General features: G+C 37.0%; 1 protein-coding gene across 1 annotated transcript in view; it reads right to left on the bottom strand.

Moving 5' to 3' along the window:
- Window positions 1-7,542: 7,542 nt before the first annotated feature.
- Window positions 7,543-23,167, bottom strand: part of Cftr (CF transmembrane conductance regulator) — a 143,985-nt gene continuing 128,360 nt past the window's right edge. The window contains exons 28-31 of the mRNA XM_042695895.1: window positions 15,612-15,701; window positions 10,023-10,195; window positions 9,299-9,404; window positions 7,543-7,823 (exon numbers count right to left, since the gene is read on the bottom strand). Coding sequence (XP_042551829.1) covers window positions 7,623-7,823; window positions 9,299-9,404; window positions 10,023-10,195; window positions 15,612-15,701 — 570 coding nt within the window. The 3' untranslated portion in view covers window positions 7,543-7,622. The remainder of the gene's footprint in view (window positions 7,824-9,298; window positions 9,405-10,022; window positions 10,196-15,611; window positions 15,702-23,167) is intronic.

Below are 23,167 nucleotides of genomic sequence, written 5' to 3'. Positions count from 1 at the left end.
GCTATTTATATTTCAACCTACTCAGGTTTAATTTCCAATTTTCAAAATAGCTACAAATAAAATGTGTTAGAAATTCTCTTACGTTGGGTGTGAGATTCTATACTCATTTCTATGTTGGTATTTCAGAAATTGTCTATCCTTAACAATAGAACAAAATCTTTACCTGTATTGAAAGTACACTTGTAGCTTTGGCTAATGGAAGATACGTTAGAACTATATCAAGATTTTGGATCAAAGAAGTTACTTAAATTTAAAAAGTAATTTATTGTACTACCTAAAATTAAAGGTTAACATTAGCATATGTACTTATAAATTTTGGGGCATTTCACAGTACATCATTGTAAAAGTATAGAAAATAAGTTATTAAAAAACAGATGGGTACTCTTACTGTAACGAATTAAGAATAAAGTCAACAAAACTTTTGCAAGAAATCTTATTTCTGTGAGAAATCACCCAAATATGAGTTCTGTGTTCTTTGTCAGTGGATATAGATTGTGATCTCAGATTTTACAGTTATTTGCCCCCAATTTATTGATTTGGAGTTTTAGTGTATTTATCTTTTATAGGATTTTGTCACTGAAATTTTTTTGTAGGAAATTGTGATGTTCGCACCTGTTTTAACAGGCCAAACAGGTTTTACATGGAGCTCTTTATGAGCTTCATTCTAAATTGTCTTCTGCATAGTATTTGAAGATCTAACCAACTACTAAAATATTTACTTTGGGGTTTTGTTTAGTCTTTCACTAGGAAAGGTAGTAATTTCTCAACCCTGGAAATCCCTGGCTACTGAATGGAATGTATTAGCTTTAAGCTTTTGCTTTTTTTAAAATAAAAGAGCAAAGTGAAAGGTGTGAGAAATAAATTAAGAAAAGGTATGTCAAATGGGTGTGGGCTTTGACTGACTGAGCAATAAAGCTTAAAACTGAAGACATGAATAGAGAAAACAAATAGCTCACAATAGAAAGTGTGTGGATAAAGTCATTTTAGTTTTAGAAATGGAAAGGGAGAGGAGCTGAGTGTTGAGATGAGCAATGGAGCTTGAGTGACCAGTGTTGACTTTTCCCTCTTACTTCAGGGTTTCTTTCTACAAGTGGACTTTTGAAACTAGGACTTCTGTTGTCCCAACAGGTTTGCATTTGACTCTATCCAGCATTGCAAAGTTCTTATTTTTAAGTTAAAGTGAAGTGCAAGTACTCTAGTTCTAGGCCAGCACTTAAGGAGTTTAAAAGTCACTGCAATCCCAATTGAAAACCTGAATGAACTAAAACAGCTAATATCTCTTCTGTCAGAGAGGGGAGAGTATAGAAGAGACCACTTCTCACTAAACTACAGTCAGGGCGATAGAGAGAATCACAAACATACCTGTACAGAAGCTTTAGAGCAAAACCTTCCACAGGTGCCAAAGCCACAGTGAAAAAAATTGAACTGAAGTTGATAAATTGCTGAAGGTCTTATGTGGACAACACTAAGGGTTAAAACCACAAGAGAGCCATGTGTGGTGGTTCAAGCCTGTAATACTTGCTTCTTGGGAGGTGAAGATTGAGGGATCCCAATTAATTTGCAATAACTAGTATATGTCTGGGACAAGAAGAAAAGCCCAGATAAGATGATGTTAAGTGAAATGAACCCCAAGATAGGGACACAAGTGGTTTTTTCTTCCTTGCTATTGTTTCTAATGTATTTATAATGTATTGTTTCTAGTGTGATTTTTTTGTTGCTTTGTATATCCCTCCCCCATGGTATAACCCCTGTTTTCACTGTATTCGACGTTGGTATAATTTGGGGAAGGGAAGGAAAAAAACAAAATGTTTAAATAGGGATACAGGTTGACCCATTGCACAATGAGGTGTACAAGATGCTACGTCGAAAAAATGAACTTTACAATTTAGGCAGGGGTAGGGGTGTGGGGAGGTTTAGTTGAGGAGGTGGGACGGACAGGATGGTAGGGGAAAAACAAAGAGGAGGCAACAATGCTGGATAAGATATGTACTTGTGGAAGTGGCCCTGTGGCTCAAGTGATAGAGCACTTGCCTTGAGCTGAAGAGCTGAGGGATAGCGCCCAAGCCCAGAGTTCAAGCCCCACGACCTACAACTACAAAAGAAATGTACTTGTTACCTTGCTCATGTAACTGTAATCCCTCTGTACAGTATTTTCAGAGTAAAAAACTTATTTTTTAAAAAACATTGGATACAAAAGTTCACCAAGACTTTATCTTGCTTCAGTCATGAAATAAGTAATTGAATTTTGTGAATGACCCAGATCTTGTAGGATACTCTTCCTAACATGCCCTTCCTCTTACCTCTACTTGTTCAAATATACAGTTTATCTAAACACAAAGTCTCATTCTAAATAGAACTTCATATATCAACCTGCCCTAGATACACCAGTTGTCCACCAACTGACATGGATTCCACCTCTGAATTCTTATCTCTTATTCAAGGACATATCAAAGCTTTTAAGAACATATGTCTTCTATAGTATTTTTAGAAGGTAACTCTTTTCAAGCATTACAAAATTATAAGTATGAAATCAAGGCACAGGGTCTTCGCAGATGCTAAAGCAAATAAAGTTCTTTCAAACATTAGCTTTGTTCATTTCATATTAAATTGGCTTTAGTCTCACAGGATCCCCCATTTTTCCCCATTAGATTGTCCTCTTGAGACAGGTACTACTTTACACCTGACTTTCTTTCTTTAGTATAGAAATTGTTTAGATACTGTTTAAATGGCAATATTTTACTTCAGTTACATTGTATCATCCTGTAGATACTCATTAGCAATGGAAAATAAGTTATCCAAACACTATATGTGTGTGTTTATTTATAAGATAGGTATAACAAACAACCTAATAATATTAATTACTTTTGAGAATCTTTCCTGTTATACCTGAACCTTCTCACCCCCATCTCTCTCTTTTTCCATTCTTGAAGGACTCTACTTAACCAAACTTCAAGGTATACTAATCAAAGTAGTGTGATATCAGTAAGCAAACAAACAAAAAAATAGGTCAATGGAATGGAGTAGAGTATCCAACTCATAGTCCAGCTCACATAATCAGCTAATCTTTACACAGGAACAAAGAAAATAAATTGGGCAAAAATAATTATTTCCAATAAATATTGCTAGACAAGTTAATTTAAACTTAAACCCTAAACCATTCAAAAATACCATTCAAAACATGGATCATATCTGAATATAAAATTCATGATTATACAAGTACCTCAAGGTAACAAAGGATTGCCCTGGTGTATGTCAATCACAACACAATGCCAAAAACAAAATCCTTGGGGGAAAAGAGTCAATGAGATAGAATTTATTAAAATCAAAAGTCTGTGTTGCAAACAAGACCAAACTAAAGCTACCAGTGAAACTATGTTTATCACAACATAATTCACCATAGCTAAGATATGGAACCAACCCAGATGCCCCTCAGTAGATGAGTGTATCAAGAAAATATGATATATATATATATATGTGCATATATATATAAATGAATTCTATGCTTCCATCAGAAAGAATGACACTACCTCATTTGTATGGAAATGGAAAGACGTGGAAAAAAAATATTAAGTGAAGTAAGCCAGACCCAAGAAACGTAGGTCCTGTGGTTTCCCTTATCTGCAATAATTAGTATATATCTAGGATAATTTTAGATGAGCAGAATAGCTCAATAGCTAGGTACATGTGACCATATAAGATGATGCTAAGGAAAATGAAATCCAAAACATGGACACAAGAGGTTTTTCTTTGTTATGGTGGTTTTTAAGGTACTATATGATTTTTTGTTTCTTTTGTATGTTTTTCCCCCTATGGTAGATCCCCTGTTGTCACTGTATTTGATTTTGGCACCCTGGTATTGTATGTACATTTATTTGAATTAGGGAAGGGAAGGGGAACAACAGAATGGTGAGACAAAGGACAAGGGGGAACCAATGCAACAGTGAAGCACACAAGACAATATGTTGGAAATGATCTGTACAATTTGGGGGGGGGGGTGTTGGAGGAGAGGGAAAGTAGGAGAAAAATGAGAGAAGGGGTAACAAATTTGACAAGAAATGTACTTATTACCTTACTGATGTTTCCGAAACCCCTCTGAACATCACCTTGAAAATAAAAAATAGTTCATTTTTTGACATAATGTCTTGTACATCTTATTGTTGCAATGGGTCCACCTGTATCCCTATTGGAGGGAGGTGAGGGAGATGAGAGAGCAGGGATGGGAAGGGGAAACAAAGGAGGAGGCTACAATGCTTGATAAGAAATGTACTCACTATCTTGCCCATGTAATTGTAACCCCTCTGTATAGTATCTTCACAATAAAAAAAAAAACTCTGAGAAAAAAAAAGTGCTGGGCTTCCAGTTCAAGAGCTAGGGAGAGAGTTCATGGCTTCCTGAGCTTGTGACTCAAGCATGAGGCCTTGAGTTCAGATTCTAGTATGGAGAAAAAAAGGCAATTTAGTACTTTCTTGCAAAGCTAAACATACTTTTATCATATGATCCAGAATGCACATTCCTTATTATTTATTGAAAGATGTTGAAACTTATATGTACACAAAAATGTCTGTATACATGTTAGCAGCTTTATTCAAAATTGTCAAAATCATTAAGAACTGGTGTCTAGTAGATGAACAGATAAACTCTGGTATATCCAAATAAATGAATTCTTGGTCAGCAGCGAAGACAATGAGCCATAAAACAACATGGAGGAATAATAAATGTAAATTACTAAGTGAAAGAAGGCAGTCTGAAAGGCTACTACTTTATCATTCTGTCTTGATGACGTTCTAGCAAAGGCGAAGCTATTAAAATAGTGAAAGAATGAGGGTTGCCAGGAATCATGAGTGAGGGAGGATGGAAGGGAGGGATGATAGTGAGGAAACAGAGAGAGTTTTTAGGACAATGAAACTGCTCTGCATGATGCTAAGGACATGATATTCACATTTCTCAAAACTAACAAAACGTCCACCTCAAAGAATGAACTCTAATATAAAGGATTATCTTTGGATGATCATGATGTGGCTGTGTAGACTCATTGGTTGAGAAGTTGTAACACACCCACATGGGATATATTGCTGGTTTTGCAAACCTTCTTTTTAAACTAACAAACAACTTCCCTACATCATGCAAGCATAAACATGAGGAGACACTTGTGCACTCATGTTCACAGAAACATTATTCACACTATCCACAGAGTGCATTTACAGATAAATGGATAAGCCACATATGATACAAATGTACAACACACAGCCTTAGAAAGGAAGAAAACTCTAGGACACAATATCTAGCATAGGTAATAATAGAAGACATTATGCTAAGTGAAATAAACCAGGCACAAAAGACTAATGCTATGATTAATGATTTCACTCCCATAAGGGATTTAAAGATCACTAAAAAAAATAATAGTCATAGAAAGCAAAATCATGATTTTAGAGGTGGGAGCAAGGGAATTATTGTCTAATGGACAAAGTTGTTCAGTGTTTCAACGTAAAAACCATTCTTCTCAACTGAAATACAAGGGAATGTGCATTTACCAAGTGCCATTGATGTGTACTTTAAGATTACTAAAAGGATAAATAAAATGTATACCCTACCATAATTGAAAAAGACAACTTGCTGGGTGCTCGTGGCCTATGCCTGTAATCCTTGCTACTCAGGAGGCTGAGATCTGAGGATTATGGTTCAAAGCCAGCCAGAGCAAGAAAGTCCCTGAGCCTCTTATCTCCAATTAACCACCAGCAAACCAGAAACGGCGCTGTGGCTCAAAGTGGTAGAGTACCAGCCTTGACTGAAGAGCTCAGGGGCAGGGCTCAAGCCCATAATTCAAAACCCGTGACTGACCAAAAAAAAAAAAAAGGCAACTTTACTCCTGTATTCATTCTTTTTTTTTAGTGCCAGGACTGGGGTTTGACTCCAGGCTCTTGTGTTTTCACTCGTCTTTTTTGTTCAAGGCTGTCACTCCACCGCCTGAGCCACACCTCCACTTCCAAAAGACAAGTTTAAAATGTGTGTCCTAATTCATGTTGAATTCTCATAGGGATTCTGTCCAAAAGATGCATGTTCTGTGTTTCATAAAGCTTAGCATCTGCGATTAGAGATTTCATAGGTATGACTAGTGAGCACACCTGCACTTGATCATGGCCAAAAGGTTCAGAAGTGATGAACGAGCACCTGGAAACAGATGAGTTTCTCACAAATAATAGGCTTTTATTGACATGTGATATTTTCTTACAGAAATAAATATAATGTAATCTCTTTAAGGGTTCATTTGGAGTGGGAGGTCCGTGTATCCTTGATAGGAACAGCGAGATTTTTGGTACCATTTTCTTAAGAACTGCATCAACAAGGGAAGCCTTGTTGCTGACCAAGAATTATACAGATGTGTCCAACATCTGCCTCACCCCAAGGCTTCTCTCTCCACCATACAGATGACTTGTAGCTCCTGGTCATTATCACCCTCCTCCCGCCCCAGTTGAAACATCACAGATCATAAAAATAGTTTGTACCATAAAAAGTCAACATTTCAAATATAAAAATGCTTTTATACAAATATAATTCAGGATATAATCATTCTTAAAATACAGCATTGTTACATAGGAGTGTGAAGCATTAGTAAAATAAATATTTTCTAGAGAAAATTTCATTTGTATCACAAAATTATAAAACAGAAGCTTATAAAACTACTTCATGATTGAATGTTCTTCAGGTGTCTCTCATTCTCTCTCCACTCTGTACACACAGCTATCCTGAAAGCATACTACCATCACCCTGTATATTTCTGTGATAGGACAACCCATGGAGCTACCTACCTATTCACTCTGTGCCTGGAGCTTCTGCAGTCATCCTGCAGGTCAGAGATCTTAAGAGACTGTTGTTTCCTGAGTGCAAGAAAGGCATTTGAACTTCCTTGTTGAAGGAGCTATCACATTCCCCCTGTTTGTCCATACACCAGCTACTTTCTGCAGGTCAGGAATACATTCTGCGCATCTGAATATTTAGTTCTTTGATAGAGCTGGCTGATACTAACTCTAATTTCCAATGTCTGGACATTGTCACTAGAAGTTGAGGCATATTTTAATGGGCTGCCTTGTTGCTCCCACAGTATTCCATCATTCATTTGGAATTTGCCAGAATGCTTGGCAGACAATAGAGTTGTGTGTCTAAATATCTTGGAGAGAGGAGAGAGAACAGGATATAAATTATAATCCACTAAAGTTTCCAGTTGTCATTACTTAATCATATCTCTAATTGATTTCAGTTCTTCAATAATACAGATTAACCAGATTTACCACTGAACAATAAGCTGAACAACTGAACTGGCTGACGTTTCTAGCTCCTTTCCAATGACTACCAAAGGGCAAGTGCTTTCAGGAAAAACTGGCTTGCAAAATACAAGTGGTAAATCTTCAAGGATTTGAAGTATCTCTCACACAGTTTCATCATGGCCAGAAAGCCAGTTATCCAGAGCCAGCTGAGTATCCTCAGTTCCTCTTACCAAAGAATCCCCTTTCTTTAAAGAAAAAAGAAAGAAAGAAAGAAAGTTTTATCCTTGCTTCCCAAAGCAAAGACCTCCAGTTCTCCTAAAACTCTGAGCCTCTGTCTCATGCAATCCTTTGTAACACTTTCTAGAGTCGGGTTTCTTGGACCTCTTCCTCTGTCTCCTCCTTCAGAGCAGCAATTTGGGATCGAGACTTGTGCTTGCTGGAGTTGCGGTGCGGGAAGAGCTTGACCCTGTCTGAGGTGCTGATGGCCTGCCTGAACAGGCTCTTCTCACTCAGAAGCTTCTGGATGGAGTCATACTGCCTCACTCTGTTCTCTTCTATGACCTAGAGGAGGGCACAGTAAGATCTCAATCAGATGGCAAGTCAGACAAGAGCAGGGACCAAAACTGGAACAGGCTTGAAGAAAAAAAAAAAAAAACATAGCACTTGTAGCCTTTCATTTTTTTTTACTTTTTTGTATATATTTATTATTGTAAACATTCTGTACAGAGGGGTTACAGTTACATCAGTAAGGCAATGAGCATACTTCCTATCGAGCATTGCTACCCTCTCCTTTGTTTTTCATCTACCATCCCTTCCCTCCTCACATCCCCAACTCCTCTCTTCCCACCCCCTGAAGTTGCAAAGTTCATTTTCAACATAGTGTCTTGTACATTTCATTGTTACAATGGGTCAACCTGTACCTTTATTTCAGCATCTCATTTTCAATCATCATATATAACACAATGGATTGATGCAACCACTTGCCTTCAGGAGATTCTGCCATCTATAAAATTAGCCATATTTTAATCTGCAGGAACTGGAGGGTTTTTTTTTCCTTTCCAAAAATTAGCACAGTGCTAAGCAATGCACTTTTTCAGATAATGTTAGAGGAGCTGAAGTGCTTTAAAAACAAGAATGATTTATGACAGATTCCTTATATAATAACTTAAAAATGAATTGAGTTCACAGCACAGTAAAGCATGGGACTTCTTCAACACTGGATCTGAAGCCTAGTAATTCCAAACTGGCCAGGGTACACCCGAGTTTAAAATGTGTGGCTTGCATGCTAAAGTTGAGCAAATGCAAGGTTAGCAAAATTTAAGACCCTTACACAATCCCTTGACCTTGTCTAGAGAAGGGCAACAGATAATGAATCTGCTCTGTAACTTGCCACTTTGTGCTCAATAAAAATAATGATAATAAAATCCTCCAGTAAGGAAATATTTTACCTCTTGAGATAACCTGATATATTATGCTCCATATATCTTTGACATTAAACCAAAGTAAATTTGTAAATAGCATTTGAAGGAATCTGTGGCAGTCTTAAAAGCATAATGAGAAGGGAGCTAGCCAGAGGTCCTAACCTGAGTCCCAAATAATGACTAGAGAAATAAAGCAAACCTCTCAACTGGTGTATGTTAAAGCACAAGTCATATTGTAAGAAAAACAATCCTTACCTGTATCCAAGGAAGAGCTAGTTATTAAAAGAAGCAATAGGATTTTTATATTTTAATAGTAGAAATGCTTTTGTGACTTGCTTCCCAAACAAAGGCCTAGAAAAGCATAGATCTCTGATTAATCCCTGCCCTGTTGTTAATATGCTGCTATTTTAAGTGCATTAAATTTCAGTGCCTCTTTCATAGCTGAAATCCAAGTGGAACATGTGTGTTTATTTTGAGAAAATTTTGGGTAATTTTGTGACACATGTTTTAAGTAATAGTCTCTAACACTGGTGCAAGGTGCAGTAATGATCAAATAAGAGATGGTTATCAAATTCACAAGGAAAATGAGATCCTAAGTGCATGTATAAGACTCACCAAAAATTGTTGACATTCCAACATTGCTTCTATCCTGTGTTCACACAGGATCACTGTGCAATCAGCAAATGCTTGCTTTAGGGTTCTTCGAATTACTTGATACGTTCTAGAAAAGGAAGAAAATCATCACACATTGCATTCATTTCTGAATAAAGGCCTTCTCTGCCTTTGCTTTTGGTAACACGCTTAAAGTTGTATCAGTTTATTTTTCTTCAATTAACACATTTTTGAACACAACATTGATATAGAGTTAGCCACAATCACCTTTCCAACCATAAGGTAGACTCTATATGTTCATTAATAATTGGAAAATATTTTGAAGAAAAATTAGTGAACAAGGCACCTTTTCACTATGTAGATTCAATAGCAGTTTTTGCTGTAAATATACTTATGGCATAGGTGGGATGTAAGGATCAGAATGTGCCCATGTAACAAAATAATTCCTTGTGTGTTGACAAGGTGGGAGGGTTTGTATGAAATTCCAAATATCCAGAAGAGAATATTCAGAGAAAATTCAGCAGAGAATCCAGGTCTCTTCAGTAAGGAAGTAAGCATATGTGCTCAAATCAAATAGTGACATTTATTCCACCAGGTAATTATTTTATATCTGAAGAATCCCCTACTTGTAGATGTCACATCTTAGTGGGAATTTGTGTGAACATGAGGTAGCTCTCAATGATTCTACTCCCATTGTACCATTACATAACAGTATTCTGAAACTCACATGGGATCCAAATGAGCGCTGGGTTCATCAAGCAGTAAAATCTTTGCTTTGCTGAGAACAGATCTGGCCAAGCACATCAACTGCTTGTGACCATGACTTAGCACATAACCCCCATCCACAAGGACAAAGTCAAGCTTCCCAGGAAACTGTTCTATCACAGATCTGAGTCCAACCTACATTTAAAAAAAATAGGAAGGTAAACATTGAGAAGGTCTTTGAGATACTTTAGGGCTAAAAAGGTTCAAGAGGATGGCAATCTAAAAATACACATAAAAGTTTAGAAGATTAAATTTCACTTCAACTTTCACACCAACTCCCCTTATTTGATTGAGAAAAATTCTCTTCATAGTCTTTGCAGGTCTAAAGAAACAGTTTGAATATCATTTCATATACGTACTTGGGAAACTTGTAGTGTCCCCTTATTAAGTTCTAGGTTTAAAGACAGAAAACAAAAGATTAAAGACATTTCAGATGACAGAAATGGCTTTGATTGGTACTCCTTTGTTGATGACAACATCAGCTATATTTCTTTGAGACTTTTGCCTTACATGCAAAAAAAAATGGGAGGAAGTAATAGCATTAATCTTGATGAGTTGTTCTTGTTAATATTAACTGAGATGATCTTTGGGAGGAAGCATTGTTGGAGCCTGAGACATAACAAAAACATGTGCTCAGTCTCTGAAACATGACCCTAGGATGACAATAAGGCTTTCAGTATTTGCCCTTTACAATTTACCTTGGGAAATAAACACCAGGAAGTAGAGACTTGGTGTAGTGTAGTAAGTGCTTGTAATCTCAACTTTTTGGGAGGCAGAGACAGGAAGATAATATTTTGAGGCCATCTTGAACAAAAACCAGAGAAACTCTGTCTTAAGTAAGCGGTGTGTGAAGGTACACATCTATAATTATAGCTACTGAGGGATATAGGTTAAGAAGTCTGAGTCTGAGACCAGACCAACTAAACTTGAGACTTCATCTGAAAAACACTATAAGCAAAAAGGATTTGGGCACAAGTGTAGGACACAAAATCCCTGAGCTAAAACCCAGTATGACTAAAACAAAACCAAAGAAGCAAACAAAAAAACAAGAAAATTAAATGATATTTATAGTAACAGGGTTGATACTTGGATAACATGGAATAGTCTCATTTTTGATTTGTAACAGTCATACATTAATTTCCTAAACTCATACTAAATAAAGCAACTTAACTGACTTATACTTTGTACTTTCCCATGATTAAAAGCTTAACAAAGTATGTCTTTCCCTCCATATGAAACTCTTTACTACAAGTAAATGATAAAGTGCATATATATCTATCATTGTCAATATTTAAAGAGCAGAATTTTAAAAGTGAATGACAATGAGATTGACCAATCTAGGGATATTCTGTAACATTCTTATCTCACTGCTCTATTTAGTATGAAGTACAGTAAAAATCATCTGGAACCATAATCACTAGAGAAAGGTCCATATAAGTTAATAAAACTCAAAAGTTTGAAGTCAATGACTAACAATTTAGTAGAGTACCTCTTTTCTTTAGAATTTGTGGTAGGATTTGGAGAGAAAATGGAAAGTAAAATAAGCTAGCAACTGTTTTTGAATAGACACAGTTACTGCTACCAGTACCTATATTACTTATTGGCCATCTATGTATACTAGTACTTAGTCATACATTCCTTCAATAATAGTAATAATAATAATTTATTAAATTCTAGCAATTATGTGAGACCTAGGAATTTAAAGATGAATAACATGAGGTTCTTCTTTGAATGAGCTCATTGTCCAGAGGGAAGAAAACTGAGATATTATTGCTCAAGTGAGAAGCAATCTAGGTCAAGGAAAACAAAAGACATGAAAATTACTATAAAGATTATTAATTTATTGACATTAAACAACAAAATTATAAGATGTCTAATGCTGTAATCACAAGCCACTTTCTAAAATGGCAAACTTTAGTTAACTCCTGTTTAAACTAAGATGAATACTAAATGATTGGTATCTTAAGTCTTAAGTTACTTTCATGTCTGATTTAGGATTAAAAATAAAAGCAACAACATTAGAAAATAAAGGGCGAAAACAAATCATTTAACTAGGGATACAGGTGGACCCATTGCAACAATGAGATGTACAAGTCGTTATGTGGAAAAATGAACTTCACAACTTTGGCATGGGGGGGGAGGATCAGGTGGGGGGAGGTGGGGGGAGTATGGGAAGGGAGGGGAAGGGGAAACAAAGAGGAGGCAACAATGCTTGATAAGGAATGTACTCATTATCTTGCCCATGTACTTGTAACTCCTCTGTGCGGTATTCTCACAATAAAAATAAATAAAATAAAATAAAATATAAGGAACTTTAGAACAAAAGAATTTTCCATCTGTATGTCTCCCAGCTAATAAATTGTATTTGTTGCCCAAATTGCTATTAAAAATTGTGTTTTGCATCATGTCAAACTGAAAAAAAATCTTCAAATTAACAATTGTCTCATTAATGACATGTTTTCAGTCAGTTTTTTAAATTCAGGATTCAAATGAAAAATGAAAAAAATTTTGGAAAGTCTGTAAAGGACCAGATATTTTATTCAAAATAATAGCTTTTGCTACCACTATGTTCTGCAATGCCATTACAGAGCAAGAGCTGACTCATAAGAAAAGGACATAAAAATCAGAAAAATGAATTGCATTCTGAAAGGTCCATCAGTGGGTAGTAATAAAAATAGGCACTCGGGTCCTCTTCAAATTCCTGCCACTACTCTGCAAGCTTCTTGGGACAAAACGTGAAAGGCAATCTTTTGTGCTGTTAATCTTGCTTCTAAAATAGCTTACCTGGTTATTAATGTGTAATGTTGGTGACTTTCATAAGTAATCTAAGAAGCAAGCAATTACTCAAAAGCCTTCATTCTAAAACCAAGAGTCACAATGAGTAGATTCTGAACAACACTGGGACAGTTCCTTTGGTGAAACATTATTCCAGAAGGAACCTCATTCTAAAAGGTTAGCTTCCTTATCAAAATTGGGATAATATGGGGAGAATGATGGAAGGGGTGAAACTGATCAAGATGCAGAATATACATCAAAGGACATGTTAAACTATACAAGTATTAGAAGATAATAAAAAATTGGGATGCTAATAACTGCTGTGTATCAATCACAAGTTTGTTCTCATGGCATGACACATGTCAAATGGAAGAATGCTTTATTCACTTATTCAATCAGTATTTGTCAACACCATCCATGTGTGTAACACTAGTTGAGGCACTGGAAACACTAGAGTGAATAGGACATGATCCCAGACTTGGAGAAAGTTACAATTCTTCTGGGAATGTGGATAAGTTAAGAAGTAAATCTCCATCCAGTGTGAGGAGTGCTAGGAAGGGAAGAAGGCTCCTCTCTCCCACCTGGGCAACAGGTCAAATTTTTGGAAAAAGCCATGTGTGTGGGGGAGAACTGAAGGATAAGTAGAGGCAGGTAGTGGAAGCCCAGGAGAGTGTCCTAGTATCAGAGAACAGAAAGCACTTCATGCTTTAGAGAAACTTAGAACAGTCAAACCACAGGAAGGTCAGGGAGGCCAAATGATACATTGGAGGGCCACTTAAAAGATCAGAACCATCAAGACCATGGTAACCTGGTAAGCCACTTTAAACAGGGTAAACTTTGTCTATCAGGCAATAAGGAGCCATAGGAAAGGAGGATAAGTCATCAGATATGGGGTTGAGAGAGGTCATTAGAACTGCAAAGAAGAAGGCGCTGGACTGTTGGGAGCCAATGTATGCTTACACTTTTTTGTACCAGTTTAGAGTTTGACACACCTCAAAATGTTCCCATTTGCCTAAATTATATGATTGATCATACAGGAGTTAAGCCTAAGCTTTGTGCCTTTTCACCCAAATCCCCTTTTCTTTTTCGTTAGGCTATTGCTTGGTGACTATTTGAGCTACATTTGGGACTCTTCAAAATAAACCTCACTCCTATCCAAAGCAGCCGACATTAATATGAAGACAACATCATCACCTTTGTTTATAAACAGCAAATATTAAAGAAAGAGGATCAGTTAAAAAAGATACATCTAAATACTGACTGAACAATAAAACTCTAGATGTATAAATATTTGTATTATATTGGTATTTAGAGTCTTAACTGTGTCTTCTAAGATTTGGGATTATTTTATGATCTTCCATTCCCACAATTTTATTGTGGTTTGGCAATATTTCCAGACTTTACAAAGCCTGATGTCTTCCAAGTTCTTTCCCACCACACTGTGTTCCTATACTTTACTCTGTGAAGTCACATCAAAGACCTTAAGATGTATCACTTGCAGTTTAGTTAATGTTTTCTCTAAAGTCCCTGTGCTTGTTAGGTAATAAGGAAACTTTGATAAAGAAAACGGTTAATCTAAGTGCATTTTACTGGGGGCATGCTAAGGTTGGGCACTCAAGGAGGAAGTGTTTAGCACTCACAGGCATTTCAAAGCTCCTGGCAAGGTGTACTTCAGAGAGAGAGAGAAAAGGAAAGAACATGTTATAAATAGAAACTGGGCTACAAAGATCAAAAGTGTAAGGTAATAGTGGAATGATACTTAAAAATAAAAACTATAAAGCCCCAAATCATGTGTATATGGTTTAGGCGAGACTTTGGGCTTTAGATGTTTAAATTAATGCTGAGATGAGTCAAGACTTTTGGAGGTTTTTTTGTTTTTTTGAGGGGGGGGGGTCTGGTCATGGGGCCTGAACTCTGGGCCTGGGCGCTGTCCCTCAGCTCTTCAGCTCAAGGCTAGCGCTCTACCACTTGAGCCACAGCGCCACTTTCGGCCTTTTTCTTTTTGCTTATGTGGTGCTGAGGAATCGAACCCAGGGCCTCAGGCATGCAAGGCAAGCGCTCTACCACTGAGCCACTTTCCCAGCCCCAAGATTTTTGGAGTTTTTGAAATGGAATAAATGTACTTTGCATGTGAAGAGGATGCACTTGAGGCATCAGGGCTGTGCTGCAAGTTCTAAGTAATGTCAACTCATATGTTGACATCTTAACTGCCAAGGCAGTGGTATGAGGAGGTGAGAGTTTGGGAGGTGCCTAGGTCATGAGCATGGAGCCCTCGTGCACGAGATCAGAGCCATAATGAAAGCAACCCCAAAACCTCATCCACCAGTTCCATTATGTAAATATGCGGAGAGAAGGCATCATAACTGAATGAGAAGCAGGTGCTTACCACACACCAAATGGTGTCTATTGGTACCTAGATCTTAAGACTTACCATCTTCCAGAGTTATGAGAAATAAATTGCTTTTGTTTATACGTTACTCTGGTTATGGTATTTTGTTATAGTAGGGTGAATGGGCTAAGACACTGAGAAGGGCAATGGGTCTAATTCAAAATTAGACTGGGATTGTTCCATGTAGATTAGTTCACTCTGCCTAAAAGTTGCATGTGCACACGCACACACACACACACACACACACACACACACACACACACACACACACACACACACAGCTGTGCAAGATTATCATAGCTGTGTGCAAGATTATCATAGATGTGATGACCACTTCAGAATGTAAGAGCCCCCTCCCTCAAAATTATTTCAGTTTGGCATCCTTACCTCATCTGCAACTTTCCATATTTCTCGGTCAGTCCACTGTTCATATGGATCCAAGTTTTTTCTAAATGTTCCAGAAAAGATAAATACTTTCTATAACAATAAAGAAAACAGAAAGCATGAACAAATGAAACATCTTTTTTCCTTACCTCATTTTTTAAAGAAAGAAAGTATTATAGCAGTATTTGAATCACTTGTTTTCTTCCTAATCCCAATGTTCGTGGCTCAAAGAAATTGAGATCATTGTAAAATTCTCACTTTAGCACGATTCCTCACTTATAAAGAAATACAAAATTTAAAAGTTTAATAAATAGAAACCTTATAGTCGACTTGTCAGACTAAATTCCTATTTTGTTAATGTATTTTCCTTGGATTTCTTTGATGAATCTAGCTTCCGGAGGGCTTTTGACATTGCTTTTGGTTACACATGAACACATACAGGAATTCACATGGACTATACATCTAGGCACAGTTCTACATAAACCATCAAATGAGGATAAAAGAGAGTAACAACTTAGATGTTGATGAAAGGAAGGAACTGAAAAGTTGTTTGATTGAATGTATTTTACAAAAGGCAGGCAGATAAGACTTGGACTGAGTGAAGTGGAAACTAAGTCTAATTCCTAATGAAGAACATTGCACGACATTGCTCTGAGACTCTGAACTTGTCATATTATGGCCTTCTCAAGTCTACTGAAATGCTTAAAAATGTCCCAGAGGGAAAGAGTTGTCTCATTGGGAAATTTTACATAATTGATAATATAAAAATTATTATATTAATAATAAGCCTTTCTTTGTGTATATGTGTGAACTAAAAATATTTTGATGTTAATATATAGAATTTTTTTCCTCTGTCTTTGGTCGATAACACTCACTAAGAAGAGTTAAGAACTAAATCTCTTGAAGCCTTACTTTTCACAAATTATCTTAGACTAAACCTGTAGCTTGCTCAGCACCAATCTGGTCTGTAAGAAACCACACAAGTCAAGTTGGCTCCTGATGATGATGTCTGTAATTCTCAGGCAGAAAAATCTTCCTCCTCTTCCTTTTCTCTTCCATTTTCCTCTCCAGAATTCTTTTTTTTTTTCTTTTGCCAGTCCTGGGCTTAAAGCCAGGGCCTGGGCATGTCCTTCAATTTCTTTTGCTCAAGGCTAACTCTCTACCACTTGAACCACAGCACCACTTCTAGCTTTTTCTGGTTATGTGTTACTGAGGACTCAAACCTAGGGCTTCATGAATGCTAAGCAAGCACTCTACCACTGAGCCACCTTCCCAGTCTTCCCTCTCCAGAATTCTTATACTGATATTTCTCAATCTGTCTGAAAAAGGGAAGGGCACCTACTTTACTTCACAGGATTGCTCATGAGAATGCATGAGTCCTGAGATCATGAACTGTATGATTACTATATTTGTGTGCCAACTTACACCTTTCCATGTAAAGAAAAGCAATATACAAATAAGTTAAAGAGAGTAGGCAAAGGGCACATTATTTAGGAGTTGTGGAACTAGAGAAGTAAACAAGAAAGGGTCTTGACAACTTGAGTCTGTTGATTAAATAATGGGCTAAATGCTAAGCTTTAATTGCTTGTTAATAGAATTTTGTCATTTACTACTTTTTATGTCTTTTTATATTCTATTATAGTTCTTTTTTTTTTTTTTTTTTGATGGTTGTGGGGATTTAACTCTGGGTCTGGGCCCTGTCCCTGAGCTCTTCAGTTTAAGGCTAGTCCTCTATCAGTTGAGCCACAGTGCCACTTCCAGTTTTCTGGTGGTTAATTGGAGGTAAGAGTCTTATGGACTTTCCTGTCCTGGTTGGCTTTGAACCACAATCCTCAGATCTCAACCTCTTGAGCAGGTAGGATTACAGGTGTGAACTACTGGCGCCTGGATCTTTTTTTCTTTTATTGTTATTCTATGGGTAAAATACAGAGGGGTTATAGTTACACGAATCAGGTAATGAGCACAATTCTTTTTGAAGAATGTCTCCCTTTCCCTCATGCTCTCTACAAGTTTTTCCCTCCCATTTCTATCCACAAAACATACAATTAATTTTCCATACAGTGTCTAGTAAGTACTATGGTTGTATTTGTCCACTTTTTCTTCCACTTTACCCTCCCAAAGACAAAGAAACAAGGAAAAGAAAACAAAAAAGCAATAAAAAATCTGTTTCCTTTTCTTGCAGTTCTTTTCATAAATAGTTCTTCATTTTAGAATTTCCTGAAATTATTGAAGAGGACAAGAAATAATGTTTGTGAGCTAAAACAATGTCTCACACAATGTATTAATTAAATGCTACAGAAAAGTGACCCCTACCAAGAGGCTGGGACACAGAAATCCCCTTTTTGAGAGGCTTACCATGGGCCATGCCCTGGGACCGGTTCATCATGTATCATATCTTTCCATCTTCATAGCAACTCAATGAGCTAGATCCTACTGTTGCACTAGAAAAAGGAAGTTGGATGGCTTGTCCAAGGCCACTTAGCAAGTACATGTAGGAGTTGGAATTCTAACCTTGGCATGGTTGTCTCCACAACTGTGTTCTTCATCACCATAGCAAAAGGCCTTAAGTCTCTGGGTGTGTCAGATCCCTATGCTCATTGATTTAAAGCCAGCAAAGATTAAAGGTTGAGCAGAAGCAGGCCTATGGATGCATAAACAGCTACTCTGAGCTCAGGAGCATGTTCTTTGTTTAAACACTGTTATTCATCCCTGCATTTCTTTTTTGCAATACTGCAATATTGATTATTTTTTTAATCATTGCTAAAGAAATGGTTTTCCCAGAAAAAAAAAACAATGGTTATCAGAAGCCTATTTTGTTTAGCATGAGTTACTGTTACTATGTTTGTTCACTGTAAAAGGAGAAATTTAGGATTCAGTGCAGTTTACAACAAAAAAAGATTAAAATTTCTATTAAAAATGAAATCATTTGCCTAAACTTTGTATATAAGTAATCCATGATCTATATGTTATTTACCAAACATATAATGATATCCAACATATGATGGTAACATATTTTAATTAATTTGATTAAAATAGATATGTTAGCTGAAATTTAAAGGAAGAAAATTGCTTATTAGAATTAGACATATGAAAGTTTTAGGTGTGGTGCATTGTTTTCCTTTCAGAAATTCTGTATGTCTTTTATTTATAGTCTATTGTCTGACAAAAAGTAGAACTATGTGCTCTTTCAATTTAAAAAAAAGTTAACTGAACGAACTGGTTCAGTTAGAATTCAATTTCATACAATCAATCAGACATTCCATTCTTGTATTACAAAGAGGATCTGGCACTCTCTAGCTTCCAGGGGGTGGGAACCATACGTACCTCAGTTCTGTTTTATAAGCTGATAGAACTTCCAAAAAAAAATCATCTGAACAGCTAAATGGTCCTTGGAGGGCCATATAAGTCCCCTATCCCCTGGTTTACAAATGTGACAGCCAAGGCCCTGAGAAGTTACACATTTTGGCTAATATGGCACAGTCAGATCTATCCTGAACTAAAATGTATACTTGCACCTCTCAACCACTGTGACGCCCTATTACTCTTTTTAAGAAACCTTTCACCAATAAGAAAGTAAGGTTGTGCAAATCTTTGGTATTTATTTAATGTCATGTATGGTATAAAGAGTGATTATTAGGACTCAGCCAGAATAAAGAGATCACCATTGTTCACCACATGACTAATCTCTTCCCCGAAGCTGACTCTTCATCTCCTGAGCTCAATGGAAACAGCTGAGCCTACATGGAGTTCTCAGGGCTGGTCACAAATCACTGCATCCGGTACTATGCTTCAGCACTGGATGTCAAAGGAAAACAAAAGAGCAATTTGCCTTCTGTGGTGATTGAATTTAGTAAGAGTTACGTAAGTGGGAAGAATGAATCTCTATCTTTAAATATATGATGTTTAATTTTGGTTCACAAGGAAATACATATGCATACATGCATTTGTATCACGTATAGTTCTGTTAAAATGTAGTATAGAGGCCAAATGTTGTGGGTAATGCCTGCAATTCCAGCATTCAGAGGCTAAAACAAGAGGATAGAAAGCTTGAGATCAGCCAAGACTACCTAGTGAGTTTGAGACCAACTTGGGGGACATAATGAGATCTTGCCTCAGCAAACAAAAACAAGATGGGTGTTGGTGGCTCACACTTGTAATCTTAGCTACTCAGGAGGTTGAGATCTGAGGATTGTGGTTCAAAGGCAGCTCAAGCAGGAAACTCCACGAGACTCTTATCTCCAATAAACCATCTGAAAACCAGAAGTGGTGCTGTGGCTCAAGTGGTAGAGTGCTGAAGAGTGCTTGAGCTGAAGAGCTGAGGGACAGTGCCCAGGCTCAAGAGTTCAAGCCCACCAACCAACAAAAAATAAAAAAGAAACCAAACAAAACTTGCTGAGATGCTTTTTAAGTATTAGAAAGATTATGATCTCCTGTTTTGTGGCAAAATGTCAGCAACTTTTCTGATAAATTGAATTTGTACAATAAAAATAATTCCAAAACAAAACAAAACAGTTAAATAATAGGAAAGTAAGAATAAGTGAGGAGGAAAGGTGTCAATATGATTAAAATACTGTGCATTCATGAGTGAAATACCACAAGAAAATGCCCTTGAACAATTAACGTACATTTAAAAAGTGAATGAGACAGGTACTGGGGCACTGTTGGCTTATACATATAATTCTAGCTATTCAGGAAACCAAGATCTGAGGATCATGGTTCAAAGCTAGCCCAGGGAAGAAAGTTGTTGAGACACCTATCTTCAAATTAATTACCAACAAATATGGAAGTATATCTGTGGCTAAAATGGTAGAGCACTAGCCTTGAGCTGAAAAACCTCAGAGATAGTTTGCAGGCCCTGAGTTTAAGCCTCAGGGCTCTCTGTCTCTGTTTCTGTCTGTCTGTCTGTCTGTCTGTCTGTCTGTCTGTCTGTCTGTCTGTCTCTGTCTCTGTCTCTGTCTGTCTGTCTGTCTCTCTTTCTCTCACACACACACTCACACACACACACATACACAAAGTATATGGCAGTTATATAAAACAAGTACTATCTGGCTGAGGTTACTAGTGGGTAAGGGAAGGGCGAACAGAGAGGTTGGGGTGGGGAGTGAAGATCGTCAAATATTTTATATGAATCTGTGTCAGTGGAACAGTGAAACTCGTTGAGATTGGTTGGAGAAGCTGGGAGGGAAGATGAAGGACAGTGATAATGACGAGAGGGTTAAGACTGCTCAAAGGAAACGGTGTGCAAATATGGACTTGTCAAGGTAAAGCCTCCTTGTATAACTAACTGATGCTAAAAAAAGAACAGGAGAAAATGGTACCTAAATTGCATTAGAGAATGTATAAAAATAAGTATTTGTTTTACAAAAATAAGTTCTTTGATTTTAAGAACATCTATTAACTAGAGCAAAGTGGACAAAGTATTCACCAGCCCAAACTATTAAAGACCATAATAATTTTAGCAAAACTCATATTTATATGAAAATGCTGTATATATATAAAACATTTATGTTACAACTTTTTAGTATACACTTTTTCAGTGATAAATAAAATATTTTCTTTATTAAAACATTAAAATTTCAAAAGATTAGGCTCATAGATAGCAAGACTGTGTCATAGTTTTTTTCCACACCTGTTGTATTTCTCTTTTACCTGAAGTTTGGCCCTGTCCTCCTCACCTCATTTTAACCCAGCCTCTTAGCACATTACAGCGGGGCAGTTGTGGCTTTTCATTCCTTTCTCTACACTCTTTTGTCTGTAAGCTGAGTCTCCCTCGTCCTTTCAAGGCTCATCCTCACTAAAGGAGAGTTAGCCCATTCCTCACCTCAGTGGAGAGTACATGTTAGTACTTGTCAGAGCTTTCCTTTTTCGCTGAATATTCCTAGAACAGGTGGCCTCTGTTGACCTCTTGCTCTCTTGACCTTTTCTAATTCGCACCAATGCTCACAGTTACAATATTCCTGCCTGGAATTCCACGCATTCAACTTTTCTAAAACCTATCAGCTTCAGCGCTCCTTCAGGTCCACTAACATCCCATTCTTGGTGAACCTGTCCACAGTCATTTGTTTATTCCTGTAGCTCGTGCTCCAGTTCTAACCTAGAGATAAAGAGAACATGATCCCTTGTCCTTGATGAACTTCATATAACAACAAGAACATCAACAAACTGTAGTTGCCATGGACTTGGAAAGCGTCTTAGTGCTTTTCATATATTTATTCATTATACAAAAGTACCATGAAGAAAAACTGTTACTACCATTCTATCCACTTTACAGTTAAGGAAACTAAGGCACAGAAAAATTAATTAACATGCCTAAGATTCCACAGATTAAAACCAAATGATGATAGAATCACCCTTGTAAAAGAGATGAAGCATTTAGTGACTCAGCACAACACAATGTGTACTGAATTCCTCTCTTGCAAGCTATTATATCCTGCACAAAGCAAAATTCATAAGCTTTATTTAGCACTTCTGTTATATTCCTTTTGTGACTCTGCTTCCATTTTTGGTGACTTTTTGTTTAACTCGTTTCTTTAATTAAGATGTCTGCAAAATATTTTACAATGCTGAACAAAAATTAAAGAAACATACAGATAATTCTAACATAAGACACAGCAAATATTCCAGGAGAAGTGTATAAACAAGATTCTGGATCTCATTTGGTTCTGGAATGTAAGAGTAGAATGAATACATGAACTGGAGTGACAAATATCTCCAATTCACAAAGTCTGCCCTTTTCTGTGTATAACTTGATTTGTGTGCCACATATAATGGAGAGATGCAAGTAAGGCACATCAGTGAGAGGAGGAATAAGCAAAGATTCCCTGGTGGGGTGGAGTAGTGAGAATCTAGGGCATAAGGGCTGTTCCTTCTCCAGAACTATCCATAGCTCTCCACACCCATCCCTGAGTTTAATTATCTGCATTTAATTTGTCATCCTGATCATATTCTTTCTTCTTTGATGTCTGACTGAAGACAGAGATTGTATGTTGGAGGGACCTTAATGTGGTATATCAACTATAAGAACTAATACATAACTGAAAACATCTATCTGTTTTTAATTTTAAGTATATGGGAGTTGATTATTATTACATCATTAATTTTAGTTATTTAACTGAATGAGAGCAGTTGCACTGCCAATTTCACTGTTTATATCCATAGACATATGTTCAGCCCCAGATCAAAAGTTATCTGTAGTCGCAGTCATATATAGTCATAGATTATTTTCATACTTATGTACCAAGTTTTATTGCAAGAGAAGGCCTAGCCAGGACTTGTAGTTCAGGACTGTAATCCTAGCTAGTTGGGAAACTGAGATTGGGAAGATTGTAATTCCAGGCCAGCCCAGTCCCCTCCCCGCAAAAAAGTTCACAAGACTCTAACTCAAAAGTTAGTGGGTGTGGTGGTGCACACCTGTCATTCTAGCTATAGCAGGGACTATAAAAGGGTGCATATGGTCCAAGCTGTCCTGGGGGGGAAGTGAGAACTTACTGAAAAATAATGGGAGCAAAGAGGTTTGGAGGTGTGGCTCAAGTAGTGGAGTGCCTGCCTACCAAATATGA

Source organism: Dipodomys spectabilis, unplaced genomic scaffold (assembly GCF_019054845.1).
Source record: "Dipodomys spectabilis isolate Male_0828 unplaced genomic scaffold, ASM1905484v1 ptg000197l, whole genome shotgun sequence".
NCBI classification, from domain to species: domain Eukaryota; kingdom Metazoa; phylum Chordata; class Mammalia; order Rodentia; family Heteromyidae; genus Dipodomys; species Dipodomys spectabilis.
The sequence above is the reverse complement of the archived record's forward strand: the minus strand, read 5'-3'. Positions and strand labels throughout refer to the sequence as shown.